Here is a 14,601-nt window from a genome sequence, read left to right on the forward strand (position 1 = left end):
AATCACCAGTACCTATTCTGCGAGAAAACTCACTGCAAACTGTTACCACAAAACAATAAATCTTCATTAATAATATCTGGGTGGGGAAAACCAAGGGAACAAAAGAAAGGGTGTTTTGTCCATTCCAGAGAAATTTTATGGAAGATCGTATGTCTGGTTTCTCTCTTCCTTGCTGTTCTTCTCTTTCTCAGCAGATTCCCTCGAGATGGGGAGTGTGGAGCTTCAAGCAGTCATACCTCAGGCTGACCGTCCCTCTGGGTGGCGAGGACAAGACGGTGTGTGTGTGCTGTCTCTGCTCTCCCGTGCCCACCGGACGATTATGCGTTGGTGACACCTGGTAAGTACATGGAAAAGAAAGTTGATGGGGCGGGTTCTCCTCACTGTGCATTTATTTAGCCCTTGCCACATGGGCCATGGCACCTGACCATCAGCCACAGAAATGAAGTGCTTTGTTCACAGAGACACAGGTTAAAGGTGAATTTAAATGCCTCCCCAAACAGGAAAGACTGGACAACAATCAATACTTCAAAAATCTTCATGACTTCATGCGTGCATTCCAGGTTGCCCATAGTAACATATTTTCACTTGTATAATATTCCAAACCTTAAAGTATAGTCTCACCTATTGTAAGGCTTATGATCTACCTTTGAAAAAAGGCAAATAGCTAGAGAGGTGAAGAGAGTTATCTCAAATTAGAAGGCTAGTCAATGGGAATACCACAACGTGGACCTTGGCCTCCTGTTTGCTTTAAGAGATCATTCACACCCCCTAAATAAAGGGCTTCTTGCATGAGACATCCACACAGCAGACTGTAGGATCCAAACAGGAATAAAGTCTAGAAGCAAAGAGCCCAAGAAAGTCAAGAACAGAAGTCATCTATTGACTTTTGAAATACTTACTGAGCATTCGCTACGTGCCAGGTTCGCTGACAATAGTTTTCATTTTCACAACTACCCCACGTGGTAAGTACGATGCTTGTTCCCACTTTATAGATGAGGAAACCCAGGCATGGGGAGGTTAAATAACTTGGCCAAGGTCATGGAACTTGTAATGGCAGGGCCAGCTCTGTGTTGAGCTCTACCTGATGCCAGAGCATGTGTTTCACCCTGTTACACCTCTGCCTCTCAGTCACAATAGCAGGAGGGCCTCTTGTTCTGGATTCCTCTGGCATTTCTTACCCGTCCCTTTGCATCACCTGCTCTCATAATGCTAAAGATCTTCCCAGCACCAGGGATTCTCAACAGCTACAAAAAAAGAATTTTTATAAGAAAAGATAAATGGTATTCCAAGTAAATATATGACATTGCCATAAACAGAAGTGCAGACCTTTAATGAATTTAGAAACTTAATTATCTAGACGCCAACATGGCCACAGAAGTACCAAAGTACCATGACCGACTGACAGTAATGGGAACATTCCTAAAGCATACTTATAGGACTGAATTTCTCTAGTATAGATACTAGCACTTTTTGTTTTCTTCCAATTCAAAGGAATATACATCAGTATTATTTTCCTAGACATTAATTTAAAAAATTAAAAAGCTAAGTAAAAACCTAGCAGTTTAAACCACTGTTGCTATGATTCTGAATTATTCTGTACCATTGGTCTTTACTGTTTTGCTAAGGCTGGGTAGGAGTGAGGGCCAGAAGAAGTGAGTTAACACACATTTTTTTTTTTTAAACAAAAGCTGTGGAGTTCAGTATATGCATTTGATTTAGACAGCTATGTAGGCCTTTCCAGGAGCTGAATCTACCCTCCCCCCACCTACTCCACATCCCATCCCTGACCAGTGTGCATAGCAGCAGACCAGAGGGAGTGAAGGCTTCAGAGTTCACAGCCACCAGAGTGATCTAGAATGTGCTCATATGCATTGTTAAATGGTCAAGACAATTAAAAAAATTTAAAAATTGTAGAATTCATAGAATCTGAAGAATACTGCCTTATTAGCAAGAGAACTAGGAGAGGTTTAGTTGACATGACATCAGCTGGGGATAATGTGGAAGGTTCTAAATTGTGCAGAACTGCCACACCCCTGTTGTGTTGGGTGATATGAGATGATAGGGTGCTCTTCATTCAACAGGTATTTATGAAGTACTTACTATGCACCAGGCACCGTTCTAGATTGTGGGTACCTAGCTGTGAACAACCAAGTCTCTGCCCCTATAAAGCATACATTCTAGTGGGGAGACAGACAAGAAATACAAACACATAAGATCATTTTAGTGATGAGTGCCTAAAGAAAATAAAATAGGCCAAGAGGCAAAGCATCATCAAGGGAGAGGACGTTTATTTATTGAAGGTGGTGAGAGAAGGCCCCTGAGGGGTTGCCTTTTATCTCCTGGGCACTCTGGAGAAAGGGAGCACAATGGCACAGGCCTGCAGGTGCAGAGTGCCAAGGGGGCCAGGAGACACACGGTGTGCAAGTTGGGGGTGGGAGGGCAGGAGGCGGTAGATTCAGGGCAAGCCTCCTGGCTGGGATGGACGAATTTTAGGTGAATGTCATTCTTTTTCTTTTTTATGTTCATTTATTTTTGAGAGACAGAGAGAAAGAGAGAGGGAGCGCATGCATGAGTGGGGGAGGGACAGAGAGAGGGAGGGAGAGAGAGAGTCTCTCTCCGACTGAGCCAGGCATCCCTGAGTTGAACATCATTCTAAGGGCCAGAGAAGTCATTGGAGAATTTTAAGAAAGAGAGACGTCTGATTAATGCTTTGGCTCCTTTGAGAGTGAATTGGAGACAGTATGGAGAGAAGCCCTGCAGTCTAGTTTAGAGGCTTTTGCACTATTTGGGGGGAAAGAATGTACCGGCGATTTAGACAAGGGGGTGGCAGTGGTGGTGAGAAGTGGCTGGATTTATGGCAGGATCAGGCAGGATCTAGGACTCGGTGAAGGATGGGAAAAAACGAGGACAAATCTTTAGAAGAATCAGGGATGCATCGAGAGGGATCAAGGGGGAGTCCTAGGTGCTGGCCTGGGCAGCTGCAGGGACGGTGGGCCACTTACAGACATGAGAAAACTGGTGGTGTGGTTGGTTTGAGAAGGGAGTGAGGTCCAGGTGTTTGAAAATTCCAGGAACACCGTTTGAGGAATACGGACCGACTGCAGGAATAACCCCTCTCTACAGTCTTTATTCCTGCCGATGGCTTTCTTAACTTGGGAGTTCTGGACATGTGTGTTATTGTCCTGTCCAGCAGCGACAGACCTGGGTTTTCCGGGGCACGACACAGGAGAAACCAGGACCCACATCACACGCTGGCGTGTAGATCCGTTCTGCGTGAGGATCAATATGACCTCACTTGTGGGTTTTTCTCGACAAGTCTAATAGCAAGACAGTCACGGTTCAGCTTTTCATTTTAGTGGGGGCTGCGGGTGGGACAGAGAGGTGGTGGCCGGTGTAGGGAACTAACGTGTATTTAGCTCTCTCCAATGTGAAAGGCGGGCTACTAGGTGATTTATGATTTCTTTTCATCCTCACAAAACCCCTGCAAGGGAGCGCTGTTATCTGCATTTTGTAGATAAGATAATTTAGACTTCGAGCAGGGAGGTGGCCTGCACAGCATCCCAGAGGAAGTAGCAGTAGTGGTAACTTGCCGAGCGCCTGTTAAACCAAGTGCCTGTGAGTGCTATCTGCTTTCATCTCCACAGCGACCCCAGGGTAAGCAGCACTGCTGTCATTTCCACCTTCTCAATAAGGAAGCGGAGAAGTGAAGTGAAGTAAGCCACCACACGGTAAGTGCCGGGGCGGCACCTGAACACAGGCTGTCTCGTACCGGCTGACGCTGGAGCTGTTCTGAAGGAACTAGTACGGGCCCTGCTCCTTCCGTTCTTCCGTCCTGCCACGCCGCTGAGGGAAGCGTGGTGTGCGCTGAGATAAAGCCCTGCGCAGCATTACTGTGGCCCTCTCTCCCAGTGGTCTCCACTTGTCAATTCTTATCGGTTTTATATCTTAATCATTTCTAAGTTCTATTTGGGGGCATGTTCTATAGAGTACATTTTATTTTTTATTTTTTCTAGAGAACAGATTTTCTTTGGTCCTTAAGGACTCAGCTCCTTACGTGGGCTTCGGCGGAGGTCGTGGGGCAGCGCTTCGTGGGGCTCATCGGGGTGGGGGTGTTTGGTCCTTCCGTGCTTCCCACGGGCTGAAGACTCCCGGCAAGACTTCCTTGCTGTGAATGCACATCTCACACAGTAATGCAGTTTCCCACATAGCCTGGGAAGCATGGAGGACTGTATATGCCTTAATCTTTCTGCTGATTCGATATGATTTCAGTTGAAAGAACTTCAGTCTGCAAAAATCATGGCTAATCTCTCTCACAGGTTCAGTATATGTGTGTTATATCCGTCAATCCCAAATAGAGAGAATCCACTTCTGACCTCTGTTTTACAGCAATGAGACACGTCCCAGGCAGCAATGATCGTAAATGCTCCACAGTGTCAGCCAGTGCCAGGCGCTGTGCTCAACGATACAACTCTATGAGGTAGATTACAGTCGAGGACATTGATTAAGAGAGGTCATGTGACCAGCTAGAGGTCACAGTTTGTAAATGCCAGAGTCAGGATTTGCATCTGAGCCTCAAACCAGAGCAATAATAAGAATGTTGTGTCCATCTGTAAACACGTTGGGGAAGGTTCGTTTCTTTGTGGTTTTCTATCTCTCAAATGGAAGAAAACCACATCCTTGTCTTGGTTGTAACCTCTTATAACATACTATTCTGAATTTCTGAATCCTCCTCCATCAAGGTGTTAAAAAAAATACAGGTAAATATCTAACAATTAAGCATTGCTATTTTAGGTTAGGAGACCCTCCTTTCAGCCTGAAGCCTCCAGGAATGGCCTTTATTTTATTTTATTTTTTTAACGTTTATTTATTTTTGAGACAGAGACACAGCATGAACGGGGGAGGGGCAGAGAGAGAGGGAGACACAGAATCGGAAGCAGGCTCCAGGCTCTGAGCCATCAGCCCTGAGCCCGACGCGGGGCTCGAACTCGCGGACCGCGAGATCGTGACCTGAGCTGAAGTCGGACGCTTAACCGACTGAGCCACCCAGGCGCCCCAGGAATGGCCTTTAAATAGCAGGTTTGTTAGCTCTTGCTTGCCTGGGCTTGTTATAGACTGCATGTTTGTGTTGTCCCCGCCCCCCCCCCCCCCCCCCCCCAAATTCATATTTTGAAGCTCTAATCCTTTGTGTGCTTATATTTGGATACAGGGCCTTTAAGGAAGTAATTAAAGATAAATGAGGTCAAAAGGGTGGGACCCTGATCCAGTAGGACTGGTGTCTTTATTAGAAGAGATACCAAAGGGCTCTCTTTCTACCCCACCCCCTGCCCCCACCAACAGAAAAGGCCATGTAAGGACACAGAAGGTGGCCCTCTACAAGCCACGAAGAGAGCTCTCACCAGGCATTGAATTAGCCAGCACCTTGATCCAGGACTCCTAGCCTCCAGAACTGTGAGAAAATACATTTTGGTTGTTTAAAGCAATCCAGTCTGTGATATTGTGTTATGGCATTATGGGCAGACTCATACAGGGGCCAAAAACTCTCAGCTTTTTGTCATGAAAAGACAGAGAAAAGAATGTAGATAATTAGAAGAAAAGACGGGGTCATTCGGGAAAAACAGCTCAAAGAATGCTGTAATTAATGAGGGTCTTCTGCCTACCTGTACATTTGCAGCCTTCGGCTAGAAAAGAGTGAACCTCCAGTTACATTTGTAAATACGCAGAACAGCCTTCTCCACCACACCTCAGGGAAGAGGTCTTACCCAGGGAACTTATTAAAGCCCAGTGTTCAGGAAATCTAGTGTAGGCAAATGAATAAATAAAATCCTGCAAACCTTGGGATTTCTCAGAAGGAGATTATTTCCATTCTCTAGGAAGCATATAAAAGCTCCCCCCCCCCCCCCACCAGGTCTCCAAGATACGGCGGGGAAAAAAACCAAACCTTAAATGGAGCTGACAACCTCAGGGCATTTGTTTTGGGGTACAACGAGAAATGTGTTCTTTAAAGAGCATTTTATAAAATGGAAACTGCTTTGTTCTTCAGTTTGGATATGGTTGAGGCCATCATTAACACCAATTCATTATAATTGAAAATGTTTAAAGCTTCTGTCTGAAACCCTTACTACATTAATTTAGAAGGTAGGAATTCATATGCTCTTAAATTCACCCTGGCTCCCCATCTTCTAGGGATGGATTAACTTTCCTGGACAGTTGTTGGCACCTAGTCAGTGGATGTGTGCCAGTCTTGTGTCTGTGTGGCGTGGAGTTGTAAGATCCAGCCTTCAGTCAAAGGAGACACACAGTATGCACCCACTTTTTCGTTTTTTTAAAGATTTTTTTTTTGTGTTAAAAAAATATTTAGTTTTGAGAGAGAGAGAAAAGTGGAAGGACAGAGAGACAGAGAGGGAGACAGAATCCCAAGCAGGCTCTGCACTAAGTGCAGAGCCTGATGTGGGGCTCAAATCCACGAACTGTGAGATCATGACCCAAGTTGAAATCAAGAGTCAGAGGCTCAACCGACAGAGCCACCCAGGTGCCCCGTACCCACTTTTTTTTTTTTTTTTTTTTAAAGGATTGATAGGTAATTTAGCAACATAAAGAACGTTTTGAATAGTGAGCTTTCTTCCTAGGGTAAAACAAAGCCTTGGAAAATAGCATCCCCTCCCCATATCTTTATTTTTAAATAGGAATGGCTGCTAAGACAGTCTAAAGGGTTGGCCGAAACATTACACAACCAGATAGATTGAGAATTCTCTGGTGAAAGAATAAATCAGAAGCTAAATTGGGATTTGAGTGGGATACCTAGTTAACCTAGCCACTCTATATACTTTACGTCAAAGTTCTTGTCTAAAATGTCCCTGGTAACCAATGAAATTAGGGACTTTGAAAAATCTAGGGCATTGAGATGAAGGTGGAGATAGACACCGTGTTCACAGCAGAGAAGATTTCACTGCTGGAAAATAAACAATAGAAGGTGTCCTGGCTGGTATCTTACTGTGTAAGACATTTAGGAACTCTGGAGGACATGTAGCTAGTACAAAACCACTCAGAGTGATTTCTCTGTATTTCAGAAGGAGATGATTTAATTAACAGAGCAAAGGCAAAGAAATTGCATTTTGGTTGGTCACAGAGGTAACCTGAAAAGAAGCCTGAACTGGACTGTTCCACCCACATGTTACACTTGTTTATACACCAGGTAAGCAATATGGTGTATACTCTTGAAAATTCTTCTCAAATCAAAGATAGGAATTAACAGGATTCAGAACAGTGAGTTTCTATAATTCTGTAATTATAGCTGCCTTTCTAGGTTAGAAGGGTTGTCTCAAATGTGATATCGAGAACCACTCTGGGTCTTTTTATGTCTACTAAGAAAAAAAAAAAGTCCCCCAAAGGACTGATTGCTGACCTCTGACACCCTCTTCAGTAGATCACTGTTCTTGCCAGGAGTAAAACTGATACTACCATTGGATGAGGCAGGCGACTTTCATAATTACTCCAGACCCTCGATTATTATTTAAAAATCAAATTCCAGGAGTATTTTCTGGACTCCACAAATTCCCAAATTGCTGCCAGCAGGATGCTTTTTATTGTTGGCTATTCTCCTTGGGAATTTAATAAATATTCATCGACAGAGCACAGCATAACTGACTGAGCCGCTTTCATTTTTATCAGCCCTGTAGGAGGGCTTAGTATTTTCTGGAAACCTCTGGGAGCTGCCAGTGGTTGACAATAAGAAGCTTTTGTGAGGTCCTTGGGGAGAGGGCGGAGAGGCGAGAATAAGGTTAATATCTGTTATCATAAGCCACTTTGTGAACCTTATCAGGAGTTCTAAACCACTGTGGGCATCAACAGTGTGTAGGCCTGTGGATATTCTGTGATAAGCTATAAAAGACCCAATATATTTTTAAAGGAATGGTTAGGAATCAAGTTAATTCATGGTATTTATCAGACAGCAGTCACTTAATATGTCAAATCAATTCTTATATACTACTAAAACCTGATTGCATAGTTCAGCACTCATTTATTTTCAGAGTATCCATCAGCATGGATTATTCAAGCTTTGGAGGAAAAAACATTATTTCAATTTATGTTATTTTTGGACTTCCAAATTGGCATACCCACAAATAATAATTTCAGAGTCATAAGTTTTATAAAGTTACTCATAATGGTAAATATTATTCATTACAGGGTCTTTTTCTTTTATTATGTTCAGCATCTGAGTTCAGCTATTGATTCTACAGAGCCTTTTGGAAACATACAACTATGCCACCAACACAAAAAATCTTGATATATTTCTAACAAGTTGTTTATCAGTAGCTGCAGGTCTCTCCTAGTTTTCCAAAATGCCAGTCATCACACCTTTTTCACAGAGAAGCTGGGCTGGTCTGGGCTATGAAACACATTGCTGAAGAGTTTACAGATACCAGTTGAGAAATTGAGTACTTCTTGGGAATGCAAACTGGTGCAGCTACTCTGGAAAACTGTATGGAGATTCCTCAAAAAACTAAACATAGAACTACCCTATGGTCCAGCAATTGCACTACTAGGTATTTATCCACGGGATACAGGTGTGCTGTTTCAAAGGGACACATGCACCCCCGTGTTTATAGCAGCACTATCGACAATAGCCAAAGTATGGAGAGAGCCCAAATGTCCATTGATGGATGACTGGATAAAGAAGATGTGGTATGGAATATTACTCGGCAATCCAAAAGAAAGAAATCTTGCCATTTGCAACTACGTGGATGGAACTGGAGGGTATTATGCTAAGTGAAATTATTCAGTCAGAGGAAGACAAATATCATATCACTTCACTCATGTGAGGACTTTAAGACACAGAACAGATGACCATAAGGGAAGGGAAACAAAAATAATATAAAAACAGGGAGGGGGATAAAACATAAGAGACTCTTAAATATACAGAACAAACAGGGCTGCTGGAGGGGTTGTGGGAGGGGCGATGGGCTAAATGGGTAAGGGGCTTAAGGAATCTACTCCTGAAATCATTGCTACACAATGTGCCAACTAACTTGGATGTAAATTATAAAAAATAAGTAAATTATGGAAAATAAAAAAAATTAAAAAAGATATAGAGTACTTCTGGCATTGTGAGTTTTGCCGTTTCCTTGTGTGTTTTGACAATTTGTTCTCCAAATTTATGTTCAGCTTTGACCAGATTTCTGGCTTTTTATTTTTCTACTTACTGGAATGCCTGTGAAGGTAACTGGAGGAGACTGCCAAGAAATGCTGAAGCTGCTGCCGTTGGGGGTGAACTTGGCCGACCCTGGAATGGTCACAGGGGGCGTGGCCTGTTACACAGAAAACAGAACACTGTTATGAAAGAACATTTTTCCTCAGAGTCTTAAGCCATCATTGTCTAGGTAGGGCCTCAAACATGATTTCAGCTGTATTAATAACTTAGACTAAATATCCAACAGGAGGAGATTAAACATAGTCAAAGAGAATAGCTAGAAATCAACTTTTTATGTGTCTTGGCAGTCTAAGGAATAAAAGGAGAAGGTTTTTGATTATTTCTGAAAACAGATTTTATTATACATACATATACTTATTTTAGAACATATAACTATTTGTGTGAAAAACACAATGCCTCACTATCAAATTGGGAAATAGTTTTATACAGTGATGCTGGGTTTGTAAATTGGTACAACATTTCAGGAGGGTAATTTTTTAATTTTTATGAGGATGGTCACTGCTGAACTATGTATTATGCAAACAACTGGAAACGTAAATGTCCAATAATAGGGAAGTGGGTAATATACCCGCAGAGCCTGATGTTGTTGAAGAATACCCACTGGCATGGGAAAATGTTCATTCTATATTAAACGGCAAAAACAAAGCACAAGAGAAACAGTACTACAATAAATTCCTTTTTTTTTCACATTAAAAAAATTTTTTTTAATGTGTATTTATTTTTGAAGGAGAGAGAGACAGAGTGTGAGTGGGGGAGGGGCAGAGAGAGAGGAAGACACAAAATCCAAAGGAGGCTCCAGGCTCTGAGCTGTCAGCACGGAGCCCAACGCAGGGCTTGAACCCACAAACCACGAGATCGTGACCTGAGCCAAAGTCAGACGCTTAACCACCTGAGCCACCAGGCACCCCAATAAATTCCTTTTTTTTTTTAAAAAATGAGTGTGTGTATATACATACACACACACACACACACACACACACAACACATTGAAGGACATACAAAAAGTATTACCCAAGGGGCTTTCTTGTTGTTGGGATTAGGGGATGAATTTTCTTTATTTGCTTGTGCTTTTAATATTTTCTACACTAGGGACGCCTGGGTGGCTCAGTCGGTTGAATGTCTGACTTCGGCTCAGGTCATGATCTTGCTGTCTGTGAGTTCGAGCCCCGTGTGGGGCTCTGTGCTGACAGCTCAGAGCCTGGAGCCTGTTTCGGATTCTGTATCTCCCTCTCTCTGCCCCTCCCCCACTCATGCTCTGTCTCTCTCTTTCTCTGTCAAAAATAAACATTAAAAAAGATAATATTTTCTATGCTGGACATTTATAATGTCTACGAACAGAAAAATCCCAATATTATGAATAAATGGTTTGGGAAGGACCTTTCAGATCACCTACTGCATGTTCCAACTGTCATACAGATGAGCAAAATAGTTTCAGCTGGTTCAAGCCCATGATTTTGAGCCAGTGTTTCTAAACGTAACACTGACAAACAAGAAAAATTATTCTTTTTGACCAACATAACAAGAGTCAGCAATGAGATTTATTGCATCTACTACTTCATTTATTTTTTATTTAAAAAAAATTTTTTTTTTTTAACGTTTATTTATTTTTTGAGACAGAGAGAGACAGAGCATGAACGGGGGAGGGTCAGAGAGAGAGGGAAACACAGAATCCGAAACAGGCCCCAGGCTCTGAGCTGTCAGCACAGAGCCCGACGCGGGGCTCGAACTCACGGACCGTGAGATCATGACCTGAGCCGAAGTCGGACGCTTAACCGACCAAGCCACCCAGGCGCCCCTGCATCTACTACTTTAATAATTAGCTGTATTCCATTGCTCTTGAGTGTAAGTCTACTAAATACATATCTGAAAGCCTCCCCCGCAGGTTTAGTTTTAATAATTATAAATACAGGTGCTAGTGACAGTGGTTTTGTAACTGGCACCACTGGAAAATATTTTGGCAATACACAGCAAGATCCATAAGCTGTTCGTGTTGTATCCTCTGACTCGGTAATTAGTCTTCTGGGAATTCAGAAGGGAAAAAAAAGGTACTGGCACACAGGTTTCACAGTACAGTTAGTAATGATCGTGGAAAGACTGGAGAGGCTAAAAAGTAGACACCTAACAATAAGAGAACGATTAAAACAAATTTGGTGCCTTGATTTAGTCAAATACTATTCAGTCATATGGAAAGTGTTTATAAAACAAAGGTAGGAGAACACAATTAACAAGTACAGACAGGAGATTTTTTAAAGATATTGCATAAGGCAGTCTGAGAATTATGGAAAAAATGCTCTCTTAAAATCTGAATATTATGAAATGTCATTAAAACAAATCAATGTTTATTTTTTAATTTTATATAACATTTGTTTATTTTTGAGAGACTGAGAGAGAGCATGAGCAGGGGAGGGGCAGAGAGAGAGGGGGAGACACAGAATGTGAAGCAGGCCCCAGGCTCTGAGCTGTCAGCACAGAGCCTGACACCAGGGCTTGAACCCACGAACCGTGAGATGGTGACCTGAGCTAAAGTCCGACGCTTAGGAGCCACCCAGGCTCCTCAAAACACACCAATGTTTAAAAGAGTAACTGTGTGGGGAAAAGGAGCCACGTCCTGTGTTTGCAGGGTTTGTCTCTACGATCTTATCAGACTTTAGAGTGAAGCAGATCCCGGAGGGTCTGTTACAATACAGATGGTGGGGCCCCACCCCTAGCTTCTGTCCAGTAGGTCTGGGGCCGTCCCAAGAATTTAGATTTTTAACAAGTTCCCCGGTGATGCTGACACTGCTGATGTGGGGAACACTGATAATCACCGCTCTGATCCATGAGAGTTAGTTACCAATTCAGAAGGCAGGGCATGAAGTCCCAGATCCGGGGCGCAGGGCCATTCTGAGCTTTTCCATGCTTACCTTTTCATTTATTTATTTATTTTTGTTTAACAGATCGTGTGCCAGGCACCCTTCTGAGAGCTTTACAGTATTAAGGATTTTAATCCTATGAACACCTCTAAGGGGCTGGATCTTCAGTCAGCACTGGGGAACCAAAGAGCCCCTAGGGTCCCATTTGTGTGAGATCTGGGCTTTAAAAGGAGAAGAAATAACAAACTCAGCTACGGGGCTCCGTGCGTGATGCTGTTTTTCCCCTGGGTTACCCTTCCCTCACAGGTCAGAACACTACTCCTTTTGGTCAGGGGTCAAGGTGATTACCTTCACGGTCCTTTGCAAGTTACCTGGTAAGCATGGTCGGTGTGCACGAGGTAGAGGGTGGTGGGAGCTGAGCGGCTCAAGGGCGTCATCAATTTCGTCTCAGTTTTGGCACAAGGAGCTTCTGTTCGGCTTGAATCTGGGATGGGGAAAGTAGGCGGTGAAGCCAGGGACTGAGAAGGTGAGACCGGGGCCAGGCTGCTCAGTCCATCTGCCACGGAGTCTGTGTTGAGCTTGATCTCAGTGTAGTAGAAGTCCTCTTCTCCATCACTGTAGTCGGAGTCCCCAACACGTCTAGAGTGAAGAAAGTGACAAGATTACACAAACCCCTCTGGCTTTCTTGCCTCGAAATCTTGCACATGCTGTTCCCTCTGTCTGGAATGCTTTTCCTCTGTCTTGTCTGCCTGGCAAACTCTGACTTACCCTGTGACACTCAACTGTCCACTTGCAGGGAGGCCTTCTTGACCTCTTAAAACAATTCCTTCAATCAATCAAGTATTCAGCACTTTATTGAGAATCTATTATGTCCAGGCACTTTTCTAGGGTCTTCTGAAAGCAAGATGAACAAAGCACAGGCTATGACTCGATAGAACTTACATTCTAGTGGGAGAGGCAGACAAGAAACCCGGAGGGAAATGCACTTTGAATATGTCAGGTAGTGACAGATCCAAGAAAGAAAAATTAAGCAGATTTAGTGTCCTTTAGTAGAGTAACTGATGAGGGGAAGGCATCCTTTTAAAGAGAGTGTTTGAAGGAAGTCTCCTGGAAGAGTGACATTTGAGCAGGGGCCTGAGTGACATCAGGGAGAGACGCTCACCAGAATGCATGGGAAGATCACACAGTGAAGACCAGCCACACGGCCCTGGGGTGGGCAGGTTCAGTGTTCTCCACAGAGGGCAGAGAGGCCAGCGGCTGGTGCTCCGGGCACCGGGGACAGTGAACAAAGGCAGGGGCAAGATCGCACAGGGTTTTGCAGCCCATGGAATGGCTTTGCATTTTATTCTCAGTGTGACAGAAGCCAGGGTGGGGGGCAGAGGGGAGGTTGTGAGGAACCTAAGTCACTTTTTAAAAAGATCACTCTAGCTGGGGCGCCTGGGTGGCTCAGTCCCTTAAGCATCCAATGTCACTTTAGGTCATGATCTCACGGTTGGTGAGTTTGAGTATGAGGCCATTGGTGAGTTTGAGGCCACTGATTGAGGTCCACATAAGGCTCTCCACTAGAAAGCCTGCTTTGGATTCTCTGTCTCCCTCTCTCTCTGCCCCTCCCCTTTTCTCTCTGCCCCTCTCTCGCTCACTCCCTCCCACCTCAAAAATAATAAACATTTAAAAAAAAAGGATCACTCAGGTTAATGTATAGAGAATAGTGGACAGAGGGCAAGAGCAGGAGGCCAGAGAGGAGGCTGTTGTCACTAATAATCCAGATGAGCTTTGCAATATCTGGCGACCAGGTGGTGATGGAAGTGACCAGGAGTCAAATTTGGTTTTTATTTTGAAGGTTATGAATCAGGACTTAACTCCTAACTGCTAGATCCTCTATGCTCCTGTTGAAGTGTATCCATTCTGTTTAATTCACTTTATTGAATGATTTGGCACATTTCTGTAATTTTTTTAAACCCTCGATCACTTCCCTAACACTGTGATTTCATTCCCCATGCATATTGATGTATCTGGCATAGAGTAGGTGCCTATTAAATGTTGAATGGATGAAGCTGATACTGTAGCACAGCGATTATGAGCATGAATCCTGGAGTCAGATCTCCTGGGTTCAAATCCTGAAACCCTCTAGCTGTGTGTGGGATTCTGGCAGACTCCATGGCCCAGTGCTTCAGGCTCTTTACTGATAAAATGGGGATAGTCATAGTGCCTGCTTATTGTGAGGATTAGGCAAATAAATATACAGGGCGCAGAAGTGTAAGTACTAAGTGCTTATTAAATTAAAATAAAGCTGACGTCAGAAGGCTTCAATTTTTACTATCGACCAGAAAAGTATCTTCTTGGTGCTTTCAAAGTTCTCCCTGAGGGGCGCCTGGGTGGCTCAGTCGGTTAAGCGTCCGACTTCGGCTCAGGTCATGATCTTGCGGTTCGTGAGTTCAAGCCCCACGTCGGGTTCTGTGCTGACAGCTCAGAGCCTGGAGCCTGTTTCAGATTCTGTGTCTCCCTCTCTCTGACCCTCCCCCGTTCATGCTCTGTCTCTCT

General features: G+C 43.7%; 1 protein-coding gene and 1 long non-coding RNA gene across 2 annotated transcripts in view; one reads left to right on the forward strand and one right to left on the reverse strand.

Moving 5' to 3' along the window:
• ZNF704 (zinc finger protein 704) overlaps nucleotides 1-14,601 on the reverse strand; it is a 239,798-nt gene that overhangs the window by 13,214 nt on the left and 211,983 nt on the right. Inside the window, exons 6-8 of the mRNA XM_019453346.2 lie at nucleotides 12,432-12,699; nucleotides 9,201-9,305; nucleotides 237-334 (exon numbers count right to left, since the gene is read on the reverse strand). Of these exons, the coding sequence (XP_019308891.1) occupies nucleotides 237-334; nucleotides 9,201-9,305; nucleotides 12,432-12,699 (471 nt within the window). The remainder of the gene's footprint in view (nucleotides 1-236; nucleotides 335-9,200; nucleotides 9,306-12,431; nucleotides 12,700-14,601) is intronic.
• LOC109269402 (uncharacterized) lies at nucleotides 52-8,921 on the forward strand. Its single transcript, XR_002081063.2, has 4 exons — nucleotides 52-337; nucleotides 3,645-3,728; nucleotides 7,068-7,192; nucleotides 8,185-8,921. It is a non-coding gene; the product is annotated as an uncharacterized LOC109269402 (long non-coding RNA).

The sequence above is a fragment of the Panthera pardus genome, unplaced genomic scaffold (genome assembly GCF_024362965.1).
Source record: "Panthera pardus isolate Hobbes unplaced genomic scaffold, ASM2436296v1 HiC_scaffold_7, whole genome shotgun sequence".
Classification (NCBI taxonomy): Eukaryota; Metazoa; Chordata; class Mammalia; order Carnivora; family Felidae; genus Panthera; species Panthera pardus.